Raw genomic sequence first — 21,069 nt, forward strand, 5'->3', positions numbered from 1 at the left:
TGTCCATAAACATTTTTTATGGACTATAGGGCGCGTTTGGTTGGTACGAACTAGAACAGGATTCACCAGAACAGCGCGTTTGGTTGTATTGCCTATTGGGACTGCACCTGTTCTGGGTCGGCCAGAACATGTTCTGCTTGCTCCGGCCTCCCGGCCGCGGAGCAGACCGAGCAGTTTCACTTTTTCACAGTGAAACCTGGCGGGAACATCGATTTTGGTCCCAAATGATCACGTGCATACGCTTTTTGGGTTGGACTCGATCGTTGTACCGCACAAAGTGACCATGGTGACCCATACACATTTTGAAGAATGCACCAAGTTTGGCACATTTTTCCACAAAAATGTGCTCAGTTTCTGGAGTACCGTTTGGTTGGCATGAGGCTGCTCCATGTGCACCAGCTGTTCGATCCTGTTCTAGATCGTACCAACCAAACGCACCCTTAGTTGATATCAGGGAGTCGTAAAATACCGGTATTTTACGACTCCCTGGTTGATATCATGACATGATACCAAGAGTACATAAACGGTTTATGTACTCTTGATGATACTGATAAATCCTGCACAATTCTGTGGAGTCATGTGATTTTGATTTGATCTGCCATGACGCCGCACGGCTGCGCTCACGCGTGCACTCCGAGGCAAGCATCAAAGTCAAACAGAGTAAAATGTACTACAAGAGATACGTGAACCTTTTGAACTGAAAATTTGCTGTTTCCTTCAACCTCCTAATCTTCTGATCTCTGCCAGGCTTTCGTCCGTGACAGGCTGTACTGCCACTACATTTGTAGTTGCACTACTGGGGTGGAACACCTGGTCTGAGGGTAGTTCGGGACATGATTCGCAATACAGTCTTTGATCATGGCGGATGCACTTATGTCTGAAAGGCAGCGTTTATTGGAGCGTCTTTTGGAGGCTGTGAAGCAGGTACGATTGGGCTAGTGATTAGCATGGTGCGACGTTTGTGCTGGAAATGGCCTTGGTACACGGTGATCGGTGATGTTGAATACTCAAGAATGCGTTTTTGATGAACTGCAGTGCCAAGTTCGGTTCGGCGGACGTAGTGAGGTTGCAACCGACAGCGACAGTCGGTATGTGAATACATGCACACGGATCATAGCTTGAACATGTTTTGAAAACCTCTTGTTTTCGTGCATGATGAAAGTATGATTCACATTCATAACCATACTATGTATGTAGAAGTTAACGTCATTACAAGTGAGGCTCTAGTGTAGTAGTGAGCTCAACTGGGGGTGCGTACATGTACATCGACTCATCAACATCACACTCGTTTTCCTGAGAAATCAATTCTAATTCACTTTGTTTCTGAAGTTTTGAAAACTACAAATCGAGTCCTGATTTTCTGAGTAATGATGCTCACTGGACAGTACATACAGTATGCATGCTCGCTTGTGGCGGGGACCTAGAATCGTGATCATTCTATCACCCAGTGTTATCCTGGAGTGTGCTGGTTTGCGTGAGTTCAGGAAAGCGGAATTAATCTATTATGTCATGTTGAGTCATGGAAGACGCGCTGCACTCGCAACTGCAGTCTTGCTCTGCATTAGTACGGCGAGTGACATCAGTTTCATCGTCACCTTGATGCCGGCGGATAGTGTATACGTATTGGACGAATTGCGCTTTCCCGAACTCATATGCGAAGTAGCACACTCTGCGGTATGTACTACCGTTGTAGTGCTTGTATGATCAGGACTCGTACCATCAGAACCCAACATGTACTCCGGCACATAATATATCAAGAGTAGATAAACAAGAGTGTGCAACTCGCGGATGGGTAGGCCCACGGTGGAATTTTTTGTTGACGCAATCTTTTCGACGACGCACGAGCTGCGAGTCTTTCGGAAAGTTTTCCCTCGTGCTCTTGGCCGGCTTTACACTACAAGGTCGGTGCCCAGCACGTGCTCTCACACTGCTCTGCGGCGAAATGCGCGTTCTTCTGAAAAAAGGTGACGTCAACGAAAAATTCCGCCGTGGGCGGGGGTATCTGCAGATTGTGCAGGAGAGATCCGGAGTTGCACACTCTTGTTTATCTACTCTTGATAATATAAATATGAACCCAACATGTACTCCGCGGCACATCATAATTATATCATATGAACCCAACATGTATAGTGCAGTAAAATAAAGGTAACATAACATGTACTCCAGCACATAATATGTGCCGGAGTGCCGGTTCTACTCAATGAACCAGTCCATCATGGTCTGTGACCGCAGTATACCGTATTTCCCTGATTATAAGTCGCACTCGATTATAAGTCGCATCCCCATTTTCAGGTTTGAGCAATATTGTTGCGATATATTCACTTCAGTAGTAAGTCATGCTCGATTGTAAGTCGCACCCCCTTTTTTACACAGGTAACCCCGAATTTTAGTGTGAAAAGGTGCGATTTATAACCGGGGAAATACGGTAGGTGGCCCTGGAAGCCAGAGTTACCCTTGCACAATCTATGCAATTCACAGCCAAACAAATGGTCTTTCAGACCGGGTGGTTGTTTATAAACCAGGCTTAACCTACTTGTACTACCGTATTTGCCGAAGTGTAGTGCGCACTTTAGAGGTACTATTTCTAGCCCCAAGTCGTAGGTGTGCACTACGCTCCGAGTATGGAAATGCATGTACATGTGTACATGTACACGAACTTCGAAAAGTAGTGCAATGCATCAAACTGTTACGAAGTGTGCCACCTCTGACCCTATGATAAATTCTGACAATGGTTGCACTGTAGTACTGTCTTTATCGGGTCGATAATGCTCTCAAATCTAGGCTGCGCATTATACTCCGGATACACCTTGAATTGCCAAAACATTGCTCAAAGGGGGTGCGCATCATACCAAGAGTACATAACCCCCCAGAGTGTGAATCGCCTGATCCAGCTCTGCATAGGGTCTTGGTCGAGCGTAATCGGATCTTTGCGTCATAATACCATACACATCTGAGGGGAACTCTCGGATCAAAAACGACGATGCCCTGCCTCGAGACCGGCCTTGCGCTGGTGTGGAGTGTACGCATGACATCAGAAGATCCGATTATGCTCGATCAAGACCCTATGCAGAGCTGGATCAGGCGGTGCACACTCTGGGGGGTTATGTACTCTTGATTATACTCAGGTGCGCGTTATACTCCGGCAAATGTGGTATATCAGAAATCGCACCTAAGCCCTATTGAACAATTTCGTCTGTCAGCTATTTGCAATTACATTATAGGCAACTAACAGTAACTATCTGTCACTGTACCCACTACCACTTACATGGTTATGTTTGGTACGTATTTTACAGTTTGTACAGTTTGAACTCCCTCAAACTTGTGAAAGAAGCTCCTACAATAGTAGTTTTTCTTTCTTTCTCTTGTGCACAGTGTATCATGCCTGTGCACACAGCTAGAAGCGGTCTTTCAGCATGGCCTCAAGCGTAATCGTAAACTTCTGTAAGTATTGGTTAGTGTGTGTGTGTGTGTGTGTGTGTGTGTGTGTGTGTGTGTGTGTTCGTGTGCATGCCTTTGTGTCCTGATGTTATCAATCGTGTTTTCTGCCTCGTCGTCTCCACCTACTTACGATGGTGTGGTTGGCCCATAAGTGGGGTCAATCCCAAGTTGATCCAGAGTCCGGGCACTGGGGTTGTCAGCTGTTAGGGTGCTCTGGGCCTATTCAGTGCCACTGGGTTGTTGATTTGGAGACTGGCAATCGCAACTCATGCATGCGGCGAAACAAGTGCAGTGTGAATTACATGTATAGGACATGAAGGTGTGCATGTACGTAGGCACTTTCCTGTTTTCATCAGCCGGGAATGAAAAGCAGAGCAGGCAAGTGATTTTTCTTCTTCTGGATATCTCTGGCGTTGTAAGGAAAGTGTCTGAGCCTTCCTAACCTCTCCATGACTATTCGCTTCTGTGCCTGCAGGAACCTGAAGAAACCAGAGAGTGATCCAGGTACTGCTTATTTGTTTTCTAATGTGTTACATTTTCTTGTGCTTTCACATCACAGCAGTCTATTCATATGTTCATAGGTTCTCCCTCCCTGGGCTGTTAGAAGTCCTCAAACCATAAAATGCATTGTGCCCTCTGTCTTCACTCTCTGAAGGGACTTATTTTCGTGTCATGCGATCTTAGTTCCCGTCAACTCCAATCCTTTCTGTACTTCTGCAAATGTGTGTGTGCGTGTGTGTGTGTGTGTGCGTGCGTGCGTGCGTGTGTGTGGTCAGCTTTGTGGTGGAGACCAGGCTAAAATTAGTGGCGGTCAATTCATCAGCCTTGCAAGGTGTTGAATGGTGTAATCCCAGCACAAGTTGCTATGTCAGACATAGCTTTTCGCTGTCATCGCTTCCGCAATGGGCATGTTTGAGTCTGAGTGTCTGTCTGTCTGTCTGTCTGTCTGTCTGTTTCACAGTATTCTGGCACTGTATCCGGGAATCGATCAGCAAGGATGAAGTCGATGCAATCCTTCAGCTCAAGAATGTCACCACAGATGCTGGACGTGGTGAGAATCTTTTAAAATTAAAAGGAGACACTCGTACTTGAAGTAGTTTCTGATCAGCAAGTGTGTATGTGTTTGTGTGTGTGTGTGTGTGTGTTTGTATGTGTGTGTGTGTGTGTGCGTGTGTGTGTGTGTGTGTGTGTGTGTGCGCGTGTGTGTGTGTGTGTAGATGTGTGTGTGTATGTGTGTGTGTGTGTGTATGTGTGTGTGTGTGTGAGTGTGTGTATATGTGTGTGTGTGTATGTGTGTGTATGTGTGTGTATATGTGTGTGTGTGTGCATGTGTGCGCACGTGTGTGTGTGTGTATGTGTACGAGATCACACATGTCAATGATGTCATGTGTTCACCACCTCTTCTCTGCATCTTACAAAACGATGTCATGCTTGCCCTTTTCTTTGTGTGTTTTGTTCCGTTCTAGGTCGGGCTTGGTTGCGTGTGGCTCTGAATGAACGCACCCTGGAGACGAAGCTGCATCAGTTGCTTGCTGACTACAAGCAGTTGGGGTAAGGCTCATTTGAACACCGTTGTCTTCATCCACGTTGGAGTTAGAATGCTTGCCTTTGGACATAAAATTACTCCTCAAATTATAAGATATGGAGAGTGTTGGAGAATAAGCGGTCTCTCGCACCCTCCAGGCAGGGGGGGGGGGGGGGGGAGGAGGACAGGAGAATGATTGTGCCAAGTTACATAATATTATAATCCGCCATTAAGGAAGCATGTCTAACGTGCCATAACTTCCTCGCACATATGGACATTGTTCGGATCAGGCCCTGTTATGCACTACAGCCTGCAGAGGTCCTTGGCTCATCGAGTGAGTAGCCACTGAAAGTATCGCCCTTCTGTTTTTGTTGACCTGGCTATAGCTGTGCGAGTCTTACTCTTCCTAATAGTTCATGCCGATTGCTTTGGATCACGTCCTCCATTGTTATTATTTTATTATTATACCCACGGAAGAAGGAGAAACAAAATAAAGACAAAACAAAAAAACAACAATGGGTGTGTAGGCGCTACATGAGCTGTACTGGTGAGGTGCGGTGGACTCCCCCGACCAAGGGTCTCAAGATCGGTGTACACAGCAAGCACTGGGGGAGGGGGGGGGGGGGGAGGAGGAGGAATGACGTGTGTCTGTTTGGGGGAGAGAGAGAGAGAGAGAGAGAGAGAGAGAGAGAGAGAGAGAGAGAGAGAGAGAGAGAGAGAGAGAGAGAGAGAGAGAGAGAGAGAGAGAGAGAGTACTTACCAATACCTGTGTTTGCCGGCGGAATGGTGCCTGTCTTGTCCAACACAGGGTGTTCTACGAAACCAGTGCGTTTCTTTTTGATGTGGAACGCTCATCCATGCTCCCAATCATGGCGGCAGGTATGTCTAGACATGGAGTGTTCTAGAAATGTGCTGATTTGTACATATACGATAAATCCGTGTCCTCGAACTGAGATAGCATCTTGTGTGCAACGAGAAATCTGCATACTACCTCTTGGGCTTATTTTTACAAGAGTAATGATCCACCATTGCGTACCTGATGAGGGAAATTTTGCCGAAACGTTGTAACGATTGATTGATAAACGGTTGATAAATATGGTGGTAAAGACACACCTGGCAATATGGCGGTAAACACACGCCTGCCCACACACGCTCTCTAGGCTGCAAAGTTCTGGCACAGAGCTCTCCTTTTCACCACCACCACCATCAGTTCGCGCCTGGCACCTGGCCGATGCATGGTTGGTACATCGAGTAGCGCATGGCACATAGAAGATGACACAGCAACGACATAGCTCAATTGCGAAGTACGTTTCGTCCCCGCTGGACTCATCAGGCAATCTTCTTCTTGGATGTCTTCATACGGAGCTTGACCCAAACGTACGTCGCAATCGAGCTATGTCGTTGCTGTGTCATCTTCTATGTGCCATGCGCTACTTGATGTACCAGCCTGCTATGCCGGATACCGCCAACCATGCATCGACCAGGTGCCAGGCGCGAACTTATGGTGGTGGTGGTGAGAAGGAGAGCTCTGTGCCAGAACTTTGCAGCCTAGAGAGCGTGTGTGGGCAGGCGTGTGTTTACCGCCATATTGCCACCATATTTATCAACCATAAGTACAGCTGCAGTGGTGTCTTCAACTTCATTCTCCCGATTGATAAACGAGTTTGATATAGTTGCAGAGTGAATGAGAAAGAGAGGGTCTGCTCAGAAACCATTTCCTATGAATGAAGCTGCAGGTAGCCTCGCCACTGCTACTAAGTAAATGATCCATGCATGGGAAATGGAAAAAAAAACGCAAGCTGACTATACCTTTTGAAGAGGTGTGAAAACAAACAAATCATTCTTGTGTTGTTGCTTGGAGTGAGATGAAATGTTGGAGGGTGACTTAGGCGGAGGAAAATTTTTCATTTTAAGTTCTAGTTTTGTCAAGGTAGAATGTTGTTGGTGGGAGTGCTTAACTTTCTCTTGCGGATTTCTCATCCTGCCATTGTGTTGTGTCCGTAGGTCTTGGCTCTATTCTCTTTGCCTTACAGCAGGACAAGGCAGATCTGGACTCAGCAGCCAAGCCTGTGAGTACTGATGGCGTGATGTTGCTGACGTGTGACACCTTTGGTGTTTGTCGACTCTAGGGAACGTGTTGTGCGACACATTCTGCTCATATTCTGCTTTTATTCTCACCCTAGACCGCGCCTGTCTCTGCTCCCAAAGTTCCACAAGGAAAGACCTGGTCCACCCCAGCTGCAATCATTCCACAAAGTGCTCAAGGTAAGAGTCACTCTGATCAATTTCTGGATTGTATTAGTGTTAATTGGAGAGAGAGAGAGAGAGAGAGAGAGAGAGAGAGAGAGAGAGAGAGAGAGAGAGAGAGAGAGAGAGAGAGAGAGAGAGAGAGAGAGAGAGAGAGAGAGATTGAAACTGTAACACAAGCGTGTCACCTTTACACCATTGTGTCACCTGTAGTAAGCTCTTTATCTACCTTTCGTTCGAATGTGTTTGTGTTTAGCTTCTTGGTCGTCCTATGTTGTAGCATGTGTTGTGCACTTTGCTGTGTGTTTAAAATGATAGATGATGAACTGGTAACTTCATCCAGCACCCAGCAGCGCAAGAAAAAGAAGAAGAGCCTAAATCGCCCGGCCATCCGCAGTGTCAGTGTGGAGTCGGACTCTGTATTACGCAACGACACCCCGCCTTCTGCCGCACTTGCGGCGGCAGCTGTTGCAGCAGCGGCAACGTCCAACTCACAAACCTCACCCGGTATGAGTGACGAGGCATCCGGTGCTAACATTAGACCAGACATGGGTGCAGATGCCAGCTCTCCAGAGCATCTGGTGCAGAATGCCATCGCTGGCCATGCTGAGGTGGTGGAGCGCGTCCGTGCCTATCTGGACACGGCCGACGCAGCACAACCCGGTGATGGCGTCGCCTCGCCTACACCAGTGAGTCCCGATGCCGCCGAGATCAGCTGGGACAGTCTTCTGCGCCGCCCCACGCCAAGAGACCTGACGGAGGAGGCCCTGAGTTCCATGGCTGCCTATGCGGACAGCGATACGTCGTCGACTTCCGACAATACCGTGGGATCAAGGGCGGCCGACTTTGGCCTCGACGATTCCGTTTTGGCGATGAAAGCCATGCGTTCCCTTAGCCTTGCCCAAACCGAAGCTGATTCTCCTAGGTGAGTGGTTAAAAACAAAGACATTTTCTGTCACAAGCACCCCATGACTGTGTGTTGGTTTGCTTTGTTGTACGGTAAAACTCCCCTAATCTGGACTCCCCAGATCCGGGCACTCCCGTCCACTGGGCACCTTTCTGACTCCTCCATGATCCAGAGTCACAAAACGCGCTTTTCAACGAAAAATGTCACCAAAAAATTGATATTGATTGGCATAAAAAATATGTGGCTACTTGCATGGAATCAGTATGCCCTTTCCCGACATGCCCAGATAAAGGCAGTTCTACTGTACTCGGATTCTCCTTGTAAATGGCTTGTGGAATTTCACCTGGTCAAAAGATACGTTAGTGCTTTCATGGTACATTGTGCCACGCCATTTATTCTACGTATTCTCCCCGTCTCTTCCATTTTTTCCCCATTGCAGCACTGCTCAGACCGTAAAGGTAAGCGGGAGTTGTGTGTGTGTGTGATTGCGTGTGTGTATGTGTGTCAAGGATTACAATGGTGATCATTGCTGTAGTGTATATCTGTACTGGTATTATTTGGTGCACTATTATAATGAACTGATTATGCACAACTACTTACTTGCAGTGATTGTGGGCATGCTGAGCGAATGCTGTATATATTTTGTTTTCTGTTTGTCTCTGCCTTTCAGGCACCGGGTGATGTCTCATCAACGTCGCAGCTTTCGAATGGTGAGTTGGAAATCAGATAGCCTGAAACTAAGGTTTATGCCCTGCTGTCATAGCACTGTGTGAAGGCATGCGTAGAAGACACTCTCCTGTCTGTATGTATGCTGTTTCTATTCACTGCAGAGGACATGAGGACAGCTCTTTTGGCCATGGCCAAGCGAAAGGATGAGCTGGAGCTCCGCAACAGGTAGGACGTGCTTGCTGTTCGAATGCCAGCCTGTGGGGTGCCTGCCAACCATCTCTGTATCATGCACTGCACTGTGTCTCTTCAGTAGTAGTAGGCTAGCTCTCTACATACTAGTGAAGATCTTGTTTTTTCCTGTTGTTTTGCATGTGGTGCCTTGATGTTTGACGATGATGGTGTTCGACCGGTTGTGGAAGGGTCAGTCTGATTAACTCTGCAGCGAGCTGTGAATTTTATTGCAATATGGCCACTTGTAGTGGGCACCTGCATGTGTATTTGAATGTTTCCTCTTCATTCCTTGCTACAGGATCTTGGAAGAGGAGCGAGCTTCAGAGATGGCGCGATCGAATGAGTTGCTTCAGCAGTTGCAGGAGCTTCGTGACCTGTCCAGTACGCAGAATGAGCAGAATAGGACGCATACTCAAGCCCTTACCAGGTAAGCGTAGTGCCTGCATTGCTTGGTTTAGACCACCTCCGGAAACATCAACTTTGTGACTTTGGGCGACCTGTCTGATCTGGTGAATTGAGCTCTGAGGAATCGAGGGATGGTGACTCCGATTGCAACTTAAACAGTGCTATTTTGTTGTATTATAAATGTGCATACTTCAAAGAAGTATATCCGCTCACTGTACTGAACTGTTTTCGTTCCACTGAATCTAATTTCTTGATCACGGTAACACCCTAGAATGTGAATAAGAAAGTCACGGAGTTTTTTCAGAGGAAGTATGTATTTTTCAGGCACATATAACTCTATTCTATAACTATCACCTACGAAAAATGTACAATTATTTTAGTTGGGCTGGCAGATGTGAACAGATTGGCAGTCACGCAGACAGAGAACTGGAAGAGAGAAATGAGAAGACTTGAGCTGATAACCTGACGCTTGCCGTGTACTTCTGTGTGGCCATGCAGTGTTCGATAACTTAGTATGCCCAGTTCCCCGTACTTGTTTCATCACCCCTCTTTCCCCTTTTGTGGTGTGTGTGCACTCAGGGAGAACGAACTTCTCAAGCATCAGCTGAAGAAGTACGTTGGCGTTGTACAGAGCTTGAAGCGTGAGACGATAGCCAGCCTGCCGGCAGAGACAGCGGAAGGTCAGTGTTGTGTCAGGTCTACTGCCTGTAGTTCCAAGCACGTGTTGATTGAATTGGATAGACGGGCATATCCTGTGGTTAAAAAAAGATTTTTGCCTGCATGATATGTTTGATTTCCCTGGATTTTATCCTAGCTGGCTTTTGATGCTTGACCTGCTCACCCTGTAGGCTTGGCTAACGTTCTGTGGTGTTGTATATATGTCTTGTGCAGCCATGGCTACTCTACGGCATGACGCTGTAGGCATCGAACCCATCCCGCCACCGCGCAAGAAAATCAAGGAGTATGAGAGGTGAGTGACACATACCCGCGGTGTCCTCCTCTTCAACCATGCATTTACTGTCGGAAAGATTCCTGTGGACCTCTTCAACACCACCGTATTCTTTCTTCCCAGCGTGTGCACTGTCTCTGTGCATGTGCACTGTCATCACACTGTCTGTATGGACTTGCATGTTCCCTTACCATAGTATCGTACTTTACTGGACATGTGCCTGTGTACGGTGAAACGCAGTGGAACCCCATAGGTCCGATCACCTTCTGCGCCAGTCCAAATAATCCCGTTTACGAGGTGGTCTGGTGTGTTTAGTGCGCGCACATGAAAAGCCGCGCGTGAGAAAGGTGATTGCATTCCACCGTGTTTGAAGAGCAAAGTTCCACTCGGCGCTGGCACTGTATACAGGTCAACACAAGTTGTCCTGGCATTGATCTCAGCATCTGTATTATGAATGTATTACTAATCGTTGAGATTGGTCTTGTCCCCCGATATGATCTTCAGGGGTGAAGAAGACAGTCAATTTGAACAGAAGCTGGTCCAGGTGAGGACACTGCGACCCTGATTCTGGCTGGCTTGTATGCTGCATTTCGATGACGTTAGCCACTATTGTCTCTCAAATCATGATCAGTTTGTCCCCAATCTTTGCTGACTTTCTTGTATTTCATGTTGACTACTGTCTGGGGCAGGGTGGCTGTGTAGCGTGAATACCACCACTCCCTGTAGTGTCTATACGAGTCTGTGTGCTATGTTCTGCTGTAGAATGTGTACAATATACAGTACATGTACCTTTCATGTTCCGTACATTGTACCAAGAGTATATAACCCCCCCAGAGTGTGCAACGCCTGATCCAGCTCTGCATAGGGTCTTGGTCGAGCGTAATCGGATCTTTGTGTCATAATACCGTACACATCTGAGGGGAACCCGGGGAGTCGCGGGTACTCTCGGATCAAAAACAATGGTGCCCTGCCTCGAGACCGGCCTTGCGCTGGTGCAGAGTGTACGCATGACATCAGAAGATCCGATTCTGCTCGACCAAGACCCTATGCAGAGCTGGATCGGCGTTGCACACTCTGGGGGTTATGTACTCTTGATTGTACATGTTCAGTGTTGTGCATGGCTTAGGTATTAATGTGCTCTGCATGTAGTATCTGTGTGCTGTGTTGTTGTATGATGCCCATGTAGTAAGGACAGCTGCCTTTGATCTATACATTGTGCCATTGTGCCAGTATTCTATGCTCTGTGTGCCATGTTGAATACTACAATTATAGGCCTATTCATTCCATAATCGTTTTCATCCTTTTCGGTACTGAGTACTGCTGACGGTTGCCTATCTTGTGGCGCCATGCCCCATGTGTGTTTGGCTGCATTTTCAGGTGGCTGAAATGCACGGTGAGCTGCTGGAGTTCAACCAGTTCATGCACCAGCAGATGGTCAACAAGGACAAGGTCATTGCTATCATGCGTACACAGCTGGCTGCAGCCCATGGCGTGGTGAGTGTAGCTTGCGCATCGTCACCCTGCAGATGTTGGTGCCGTCCAATGGCCGCAACGCAGTGTAGTTTGTCGAGTGCACTGGGCTTGCTTCATGTCAGAGCACTAGGAGATCTGCCAATGTGCTCTTTCCAAGGTTGATAGAATCCCCCCCCTTTACCAGGAATACTTTCATCGTCTTACTTATTCTGTCTCAGACGGTGCTACGATAGTACTCATACTCTGTAATTTCAGGTGTGGTGTTGTGCCCATTGGCACTTTAAGGCCAATCATGTACTTTAAGTAATAGCTTTTTTCTGTTTTGAATGGCAGAATGTCAGTGTGGACAACCTCCTAGTCTTGTCATGCTGGCACATCATGCGTGGAGAATTTTGTTTCATCTGAGTTCATCTCTCTACGTCGGCTTGCTTGCTTGTGTGAATGCCATGTGTGTATGCATGTACATGTACATGTACGTGTGTGTGTGTGTGTGTTTGTTTCTTTCAGCCGGTAAATGAAATCCGTGTACCTGGCTCTCCACAGACAGCATCTCCACCACCTGAGCAGGTGGCGGCAAGCAGTGGACCCCCTTCAACTGGCTCTCAGTCTCTGCCGTCCAACTCTCTGTATGTAGTAGCTCACTGCTGTTTCCTGTGTGGGTGGCAATGGTTTCACTACTTACTGTACAAAGGGAAGATTTTGATAGGAATTTATTTTTCGGTCAATTCGGTGGCGAGGGGCATTACCTAAAATAACTCTCACGGAATAATGACTATTGCAGCCCAACTAAATATACTTGCCTTGATAGTGCTGTACTGAGAATGTCTTCCTACCTTTCTGCCAATACGAGGTTCCACCGAAATTATGTGACCACCTATCTGACCTAAGTTCTCTACTTGTACAGATAGTGCACTGGGTATAAGCTGGAGTGCATAACCAAGAATATGCAGTTGTGCTTACTGGTCAGTGCGCGGCTTACTGCCTTCATTGCGTAACTTGCCTGCATTGCGCCCTATACGTCTGCACTGAAACCCGCCGTCTCTCGCACCTGCACACCCGTTCTTGCTTGATTCGTTCGAGAACCAACCCGGTCGCTAAATTTTGGGTGCATGAAAATCAGTTTCGTACGAAAGTTTGGTTTGTAAGGGCATCAGTTTCATACTCTTGGCTCTAGTGGTGTACCCCTGCGTTCAACTGTAACTAACAGTTGTATGTCTTTTCACATGACATTCTACGTGCACTGATCATGCAAAATTGCTCAGGTAGCCCTCAAACTATTGGACAGGCATGCCGGTTGGGGTGGACAAGGGTAATTGTCAATTGATTGGCTGAGCTTCGTTGTAGGGAGTTACAGCACTTCGCACTTGCCATGAGGAGATGCTTTATTTTTTATTTTTTTATTTTTTTCTAATTGTCCGCAAACTCCAACGCAGCCACTTACACATTTAAACTTCACTTCTCAACTCCAAAACGGTCTTTTCTCTGCGATTCAAACCAAAATTAAAATTAACATCACACCAAATTTTCGGGCCTGGCCCATCATCAGGATAATGAAAATAATGGATTCATTATCCTGATGATGAGCCAGGCCCGAAAATTTGGTGTGATGTTAATTTTAATTTTAATTTTGGTTTGAATCGCAGTGAAGAGACCCTTTTTGGAGTTGAGAAGTGAAGGTTAAATGAGATGCTTTATAGAGAGAATTTTACGAATGGTATCATTCCCCGTTGCTGGTTTGCCATTGTGTTTCTGTTTTTGTTCAGCATTCCAAACTGTCTTCTAAATGTCTGGATTCCGTCCGTGTTCCTGTACGGCAAGGGTGGTGAAGGCTATCATGTCTATCAGGTATGTGGCCTGCTGTCCGCTTGTCAGTGTTTGGAAAGCAGTGATTCGGCTATGGGCGTACCTCATACCTCGCTTACCCGGGCGGTCCGGGACCGGGCAGTGCCTGTAATTTTGAAATGTCCGTGACTGCGAATCACATACATTTTGATGGGGGAAGGCCATAGATATGGCATATGGCATCACTAGGAAACAAGGAAACTGCAGTATAGCATACCCTCAAGTTTGAGTTTCGTTCAGGCACGCGGTGGACATGTTGTGTTTTCATGTTATGGGCTTGTTCACGATGAGAAACCTTTGCAATTTTATCTTTTCACTTGGATCTTGCACTGCCTACAATCAATGTGCGGTGCAGTCTGTGGCGATTTATATTCGTAAATGTGTGATGGCCGCGAAAATAGCGAAATTTAATCTCTTAGTAACGAAAGTTTCTCACTTTACAGTTTGTACCTACACGTAGTAGGAATAGCCTACAATTTCAATGCAGTCGAAAATTGTCCCAGCTTCTGTTGTGCGCTTTGGAAACAAGTCAATTGACAAAAGTAGACTCTTGCTTAAAGCAGCTTTCCAAAACTATGCTACTTCTTCATAGTGCGTGGGTGTGGGCTCCTCGATGAGCCAGTGACTTCGTCCTGTTGAGCTGGTCGAGTAGCAAGAAGATGATGGTATGGTGATCGCAATGTATTACTGGTTGGTGCTGATCGTAATGCTCTTCTTGTTGTGTTTATTTATGTGAAGGTTTTCATACGCGTGCGAGATGAAGAGTGGAATGTGTATCGACGCTATGCTCAGTTTCACGAGTTCAGAAAACACGTAAGAGAAGTGATGTTCGGCGTCTTTTGCACTTCAGGTGCACCTCTGCATGTATTTTCCTGTTGCCTGGTACTGGCAATCGTGAAGAACAGTGTGAAACTTGGAGGTGCAAAAGAACTCTCCTTGCCGCTTGCATTGTATTTTTCTGTCATGCTCTCTTGTTAGGTTGCTCTTGGTACAATGTACCTTTGGAGACCCAGTCTGGCGTCCCAATCTTCTAGCAGTGCTTGCATTTACAGACTATGGAGTTACATGGGCGTGTGGGCAGTTTTGTGTATGGACTATGGAGTATAAATCTAGTGTTCACTTTACGCTAGAGAATTATTGCCACCATTTATTAGTGTAGTGCTGTACAAGAGAGTTGGTAATAGCTGCCGAAACAGTTCTCGATGCGCTTAGAGCAGAGCATTTCACCCATAGAAGATCACCCGGAATTATATAGTGCGTTTCGAAAGTGTAGACCTCTAGACTTTTTCGAATAATTCGAATTCGGTTTGAGCTTTTTGAGAAATTTCTTCGGAATATTGCTCAGGCAGCTCCTGCAATTTGTCTCATATAAATTCCTAAGCGATTGGATAACGAACGGCCCATTTCGGAAATTTTATGCACAAAGTAATCACAGATTTTTGGTGCTGGCCTAACGGTTTTTTGAAACCAGAGGTCTGGACTTTTGAAACGCACTATAGCTGCAACTCCTACTTGTGTAGCAATCATCAGGCAAGTGCTGTGCTATGATTGTGTTCATTTACTCTGATGTTGAGCCAAAGTAATCATGGATTAAAGGAAAGGACAAAATGTTACGAGTTTTGACTAGCTGTCTTAACTGATCTGATTACGTTGGTGGACAGTTAGTCAAAACTCGTAACATTTGTGTCCTTTCCTTTAATTCATTTACTCTGCTGTACTTGTGTGCAATGTTCTATGCTATAGGTCATTCAAAGTGTACCCAGTGCTACTCGCCTGGACTTTCCCAAGAAGAAGTCGTTCAGAAACAAGGTCAGCTTGTCGTGCTTGCTATCAGGATTACAGGCGATTGTAATGAACTGACTGGTCCAGGTGGCTCTCTTCGTCTATTTGGTAGCTTCTGGTACAGTTTGGTAGGGTTTTGCACAGTCTGAAGACTCAAGTGAAGACGGCTTGTGACAGGGTCTGATCTTTAATTCTTAAATTCTTTATAATAATGCTTTTGACTGCTGAAGGGCAACTTCGGAATTGGGAAAAAGATTGAAGTCTGCTGGCTGGTTGTTTCGTTTTCGGTGTATAGTCACTAATCATGTGGTGGTGCTGGTGTGCTTACAGGAATCTAGCTTTGTTGAGTTACGACGCCGAGGCCTGGAGAAGTTCCTGCGGTCTGTGCTACAGCTGCTTGTGAGCGGTGCTGCCAAGGGCACATCCTACCACATGCCGGGTGATCAGCTATCCAAGAACCTTCTCAGTCACCATCTGCCCTTCTTCCGGTGAGCTTGTCAGCAATCTCACATTCTTGTTCTGTTCCCCACCCAGTGACCCATGTCTGTGCCTCTACCTGCTGTCTGGCTCTCTCTCTCTCTCTCTCTCTCTCTCTCTCTCTCTCTCTCTCTCTCTCTCTCTCTCTCTCTCTCTCTCTCTCTCTCTCTCTTCTTTCTTCTTCTTTTTCTCTCTCTCTCTATCTAACTATCCATCTATGCAGCTCTCTTTCCCTTTTCATGTATGCCTGCATACGCACATTCACAAGTACGCAAGCACACGCGCACACACCATGAGGCACACACACACACACACGCATGCACACACCATGATGCACACACGCATGCACACACATGCATGCACACACACACACACACACACACACACACACACACACACGCACACAATACAATACAATACAATACAATAATGCCCATCCGGAGATGATGGCAGGTCCTGAAAGGACCGACAGTGTTTCAGTCACGCGGAACAGAACTTCGAGTGGCGAGTGAGGTCCTGGCGACGGCGAAAATCTCGGCCGCAGTGGCACCTGAAATCCAGAGACACAGGTTTAGGCGGCTGGATGGTGCTGCAGGCCAGTCTCCACGCACGACGGTCCTCGGCTAGGCTGTACCAGTCATTGATGTGGCGTTCCTCTAGGTCAATCACGATGTTGTCACGCCAACGCTTGCGTGGCCCGTGGCGAGGGCGCGTCTTCTGGAGCTCACCAACCAATACGCACTTCGGTATTCTGTCGTCCGACATGCCCCAACCAGCGAAGACACACACACACACGCCCGCGCGCACACAGACACACATGCATGTGCAGGCTCACACGTTCCAATATACTTGGCGTGTGAATGAGTGGTACTTGACTACTTTCTTCTTGTATACTGGTGCTATTGATGGAAAGAGCTGTTTTCTTCTTTCCCTGTGTGTGTGCTTTATGTGCCTTATGATGTGTAGTGAGCAGCGTGCAGCACCTACTGGTCAGCAGCTGCCACATCGTCCAGTAGCTCAACGCAATTCCCCTCACTATAACGGCCTGTAGTGTAGAGGTCTGGCTCCCCTGTTCCCGTCTACGTCCCTGTCTCTCTCTCTCTCTCTCTCTCTCTCTCTCTCTCTCTCTCTCTCTCTCTCTCTCTCTCTCTCTCTCTCTCTCTGTCTCTCTCTCTGTCTCTCTCTCTGTCTCTCTGTCTCTCTCTCTCTCTCTCTCTCTCTCTCTCTCTCTCTCTCTCTCTCTCTCTCTCTCTCTCTCTCTCTCCCTCCCTCCCTCTCTCTCTCTCTCTCATAGCCATTATCACTGTTCCATGTGTAAGTATGTATACTGTACTGTACATTGTCTGGTTTGTGAATATTTTACTGTGCTACGCTGCACGTGCGTCCTCCCAGAGCCATCCGCATTCCTGTGTGAGCAGATGGTTTGTATTTTTTACACTTTCCGTAATTCTGAAATGCCCAGTAGCTATGTAACTAAGTGTGTTCTTATCTACTACTGGCCATTTTTTGCAAGTAATTTCGAGGCTTCACCTTATGTTATTTGATATCAACGCTATAAATACTGCGTTCTTAAACAGCATCTTCGCTTTTTATTCTCATCTCGACTCGTAGCTTGACCCAATCTCTTCCCTTTGTTGCCTGCATATTTATGATTTGAGATTTGTTCTATGGAGCACCGTCTCTTTTATTTGCACCCCGCATATGCTGTATGAGCATATCATACCATCTGGTCTTGTGTGTAGGTCGATTTGTTGTGCTGGATCGCAACGATTAGAAACATGTTTTAGTACGCTGCTCTGACCACCAAATTTTGCATCGCCAAGTTATTTCGGTGGCTAACCCCTTTTTTCCATAACAAAGGAGTTCTTATTTAGTACTGATTTCGCTTCCAGAATTCAGTTTCTCTTTGAATATTTCCTGTTGAAAAAACGTTATCAGAGATGTGTGGACAGTCGAATGCGTGCTGTTGAATTATTTTTGATGTGGAGTGTGCAAGTCTACCTAACTTGCCCTAGCCCCAGCCCCAGGCCTGACCCTCTGTACAGAAGTGCAATAGTGGGCAGCCTCTGTGATTCAGCACCGAAAACGCAAGTAGTCTTGCCCTGTCTGGGAAAGACACCGGCAACTTGTAGTAAAATTAGAAAAGGTAAAAGAGAAGGCACTATTTCAGTCTATTTGCATAAGAAGCAGACAATTCAAGGTAAAAAGGATTTATTTATGCTGACAAAATCCACAGCCCTATCTAACCACCCACAGCCAGAGAGTCATAGAAAAATTCAGTTGAATGAGGACATCGCCTTAAAAATCCAAGCTTCGACCGTGACCTCTGCCCCCAGGTGCAGCGGCCGCTTTGTTCGGCTTGACGGGGTCCTCTTGAGTACGGCTGGCGGTTTCCGACAAGTCCGGCGGCAGATGCAGTTTGTCAATGGAAAAGTTCTTCCGCCGGAGTTTGAACGCCCAGTCAGTGGAGTCGAGCGGGATAGGGGCTAGGCTGTTCCAGCAGGGTAGTTTGCAGATATGGAACAAGCCATGATAGTCCTTATACAGTGGATTCTGCTGTTTAGAGGAGCCGGCAAACGACTCTACATGCACAGCATAGTCAACAAGCTGACGCACACGATGAGCCAGTGGAGTGCCATTCCACAGGTGCGAGGGAATAGTCACAAGGGCAACGGCTGACCAGCGGCGTAACCGGGCCTGCAGCACGTGAAAGAACTGCAGCAGACCGGAGGATGACAGGGGATCATTGTCATCGCACTCAGTCCACAGTGGCGAACCTATGCAATGCAAGCACAGGCGAAGGACATTCGGCGAGCCCGCCTGAAGCGAATGCTCCTCGACAAACTGATCCAGCGCTTGGAGAAGCTTTGTGTATTTGCTAGAGCATGGTTGTACTAGTCCATCAAATGTACCGCACGTCGTGCTACTGGGGATATCCAACTTATGACCAAGGTCAAATGTGTGACTGAATCGATTTGGTTGTGTGCCGGAACTGTTTGCAACGGTGGCCTGCTTCTCGTAGCGCCATGCTATCTTCAAACTGTCAGCACTTGTGTCGTCATCCTCCTCTTCTCGGATACTACCCATCGCCGTACTGCCAGCAGTGGTGTCGGATGTAGCACCGCTTGTTTGCACTGTCGCTGTTGCTGCCGAAGTATTGGTGGAGCTGTTTGCGAGGCCAGGCAAGTGATCAAGAATGGACGCTGGCTGTACACTAGCTGATGCCACGTACAGAGAATGTCCACTCACAACGCCCTCGGCAGCAAACAGATTCATCAGAATCCGCGCATAGGACCCAAACTCATCCTCTTCCACCGCTATGCAGCTGCCCACATGCAGACCACCACCCAGCAGATTGTCCAATGAAGGTACACCTGACGCAACAACTGGCAGCCCATTGCTTGGAGACGGTCGACAACCAGGTAAAGTTGTGCTGGCTTTTCTGTTTCCCTTCCTACGGAACGCCATGAGGAGAGTCTACTTCTCAGGATCAATAACAACTTTTTTGATGATTTCAAAAGTTGATGTTCAAGAAATTTATATTATTATGTGTTTACTGACTGCAGATCTGGACGCTAGCGCCTCAAGACAAGTTGCCATACAGATACAGCTGAGCCTCGGGGCCCTTCAGAACAGCAACATCCAAAGCCAAACGTATCCACACTGCACAAGAGTCATACCCTGACATGAATGATACAATTGTAGGCATGAAACATCAAAACATAAAATTATTTCATTGAACGACTTTTGCGAAAGAGCCACATAAAAAATATTGTTTTTTTGGATCATCATGCAGAATGGTACGTAGCTCGATCGAGAACGTTCGAACCCGACGTAGATCTACTCGTAGATCTCATGATCTACGTGAGTACAGACTGTACGAGAGAGAGCTCGTAGGTCTACGAGTAATACGAATCATGATGTATATAATAACACATGGTACGGAGGGCATTAATCCATTATGGCTGATTTATGCCCTAGTGCGTAGCCCGAGGTCGTGCACCGTAGCCCAAGGGCCGCAGGCCCGCGGGCTACGGTGCACGACCGAGGGCTACGCACTAGGGCATACAATCAGCCATAATGCACGACGCACCATGTGTTTATTATAGTTCATACATGCCACGTGCCTAGTTGTAGACAAATAAGGTAAACATGGTCAAGGGAGGAGGAAGGTTCCAATCAGCTGTCATAATATTATGAATGAAGGGTCGAACAAGATCGGAAGGAGCTTTCTCCGTGGAATGATAGAACGTTTTGTGTCAGATTTACTTGCAGTTCCAGGAATATGTCTTTGCATTTTGGTGTTAGTGTTGCCTATTGGGCGGTACGGAAGTTAGCTGATTCGCTGCTGCTTTGGCGTTAATGTTGGCCGCAAACATCCTTGACCAAGGGGCACTAGTAATTAGACTAGTTTTGAGAGTACATTGTAAGTGTTCTTATTCGGAACAATGATACTTTTTCACATACATCTGAGATTTTGTTCGCATTGCTTTCAGTTTACTTGAGGTCCATGTGTACACTGGACAATCATGTAGCTAGGTACATTTGAAGTACAATGTAGATGTAACTGTATATTTTGTAGGAGTTCGAGATACAATCTGATCTCTTCCAGATAGGTAACTTTGTGATGCATGTTCACCTATTGACTTGTTCGTCTCAATTGACTTGAATTTAGTAATGCATGGTAAGGACATGCTGTGTGCTATTGTCACGTTGTTATAAGTTACTTCTCCTATGTCGACATTGCTAGTAAAATATAAATGTTTTGGACGGTGCACGTAAGTAGTTTCGTTTTGTGTGGTGTGTGCGAGTGCATGTGGTGTCCTTGGGAATGGTCCCATGTGTTCTATGTGCGCTGGAGTACTGCCAATTATGTACCAGATCACTGCCCAAAAGGCATGGCTTGGTGCATATTTGGCAGTGCACCAGCGTACGTAGTACGCCTGGGGTCATTCCTAATGGGCATGGGTACGCCGTACCCGGGCATTATCGTCTGATAATGCCCTGGTACGGTGCTGCTCTGATTGGCCAAATGCTAGCAACGACCTGACAACAGGCACGTGACATGTATGAACATGTCTTCATGATTGATGATCGATGTGGTGCGGTACAGCAGTCGAACCT

At 46.8% G+C, this 21,069-nt stretch overlaps 2 protein-coding genes across 2 annotated transcripts; one reads left to right on the top strand and one right to left on the bottom strand.

Annotated features, from left to right (window-relative positions):
* Window positions 1–673: 673 nt before the first annotated feature.
* On the top strand, window positions 674–17,902 carry LOC135808473 (sorting nexin-29-like). Its single transcript, XM_065321671.1, has 24 exons — window positions 674–924; window positions 1,036–1,088; window positions 3,373–3,441; window positions 3,914–3,942; window positions 4,400–4,489; window positions 4,905–4,989; window positions 5,772–5,842; window positions 6,968–7,032; window positions 7,147–7,228; window positions 7,529–8,135; window positions 8,557–8,575; window positions 8,788–8,827; window positions 8,948–9,011; window positions 9,316–9,444; window positions 10,002–10,102; window positions 10,314–10,392; window positions 10,876–10,915; window positions 11,749–11,865; window positions 12,352–12,470; window positions 13,608–13,689; window positions 14,425–14,499; window positions 15,430–15,495; window positions 15,799–15,956; window positions 16,912–17,902. The coding sequence occupies exons 1-24, from the start codon at window positions 859–861 to the stop codon at window positions 16,994–16,996; spliced, it is 2,391 nt and encodes a 796-aa protein (XP_065177743.1). The 5' UTR covers window positions 674–858; the 3' UTR covers window positions 16,997–17,902.
* A 135-nt stretch (window positions 17,903–18,037) lies between these two features.
* Window positions 18,038–19,667, bottom strand: LOC135808475 (elongator complex protein 4-like). Its single transcript, XM_065321673.1, has one exon. The coding sequence runs from the start codon at window positions 19,411–19,413 to the stop codon at window positions 18,244–18,246; it is 1,170 nt and encodes a 389-aa protein (XP_065177745.1). The 5' UTR covers window positions 19,414–19,667; the 3' UTR covers window positions 18,038–18,243.
* Window positions 19,668–21,069: the final 1,402 nt, after the last annotated feature.

The sequence above is a fragment of the Sycon ciliatum genome, chromosome 2, assembly GCF_964019385.1.
Source record: "Sycon ciliatum chromosome 2, ocSycCili1.1, whole genome shotgun sequence".
Classification (NCBI taxonomy): Eukaryota; Metazoa; Porifera; class Calcarea; order Leucosolenida; family Sycettidae; genus Sycon; species Sycon ciliatum.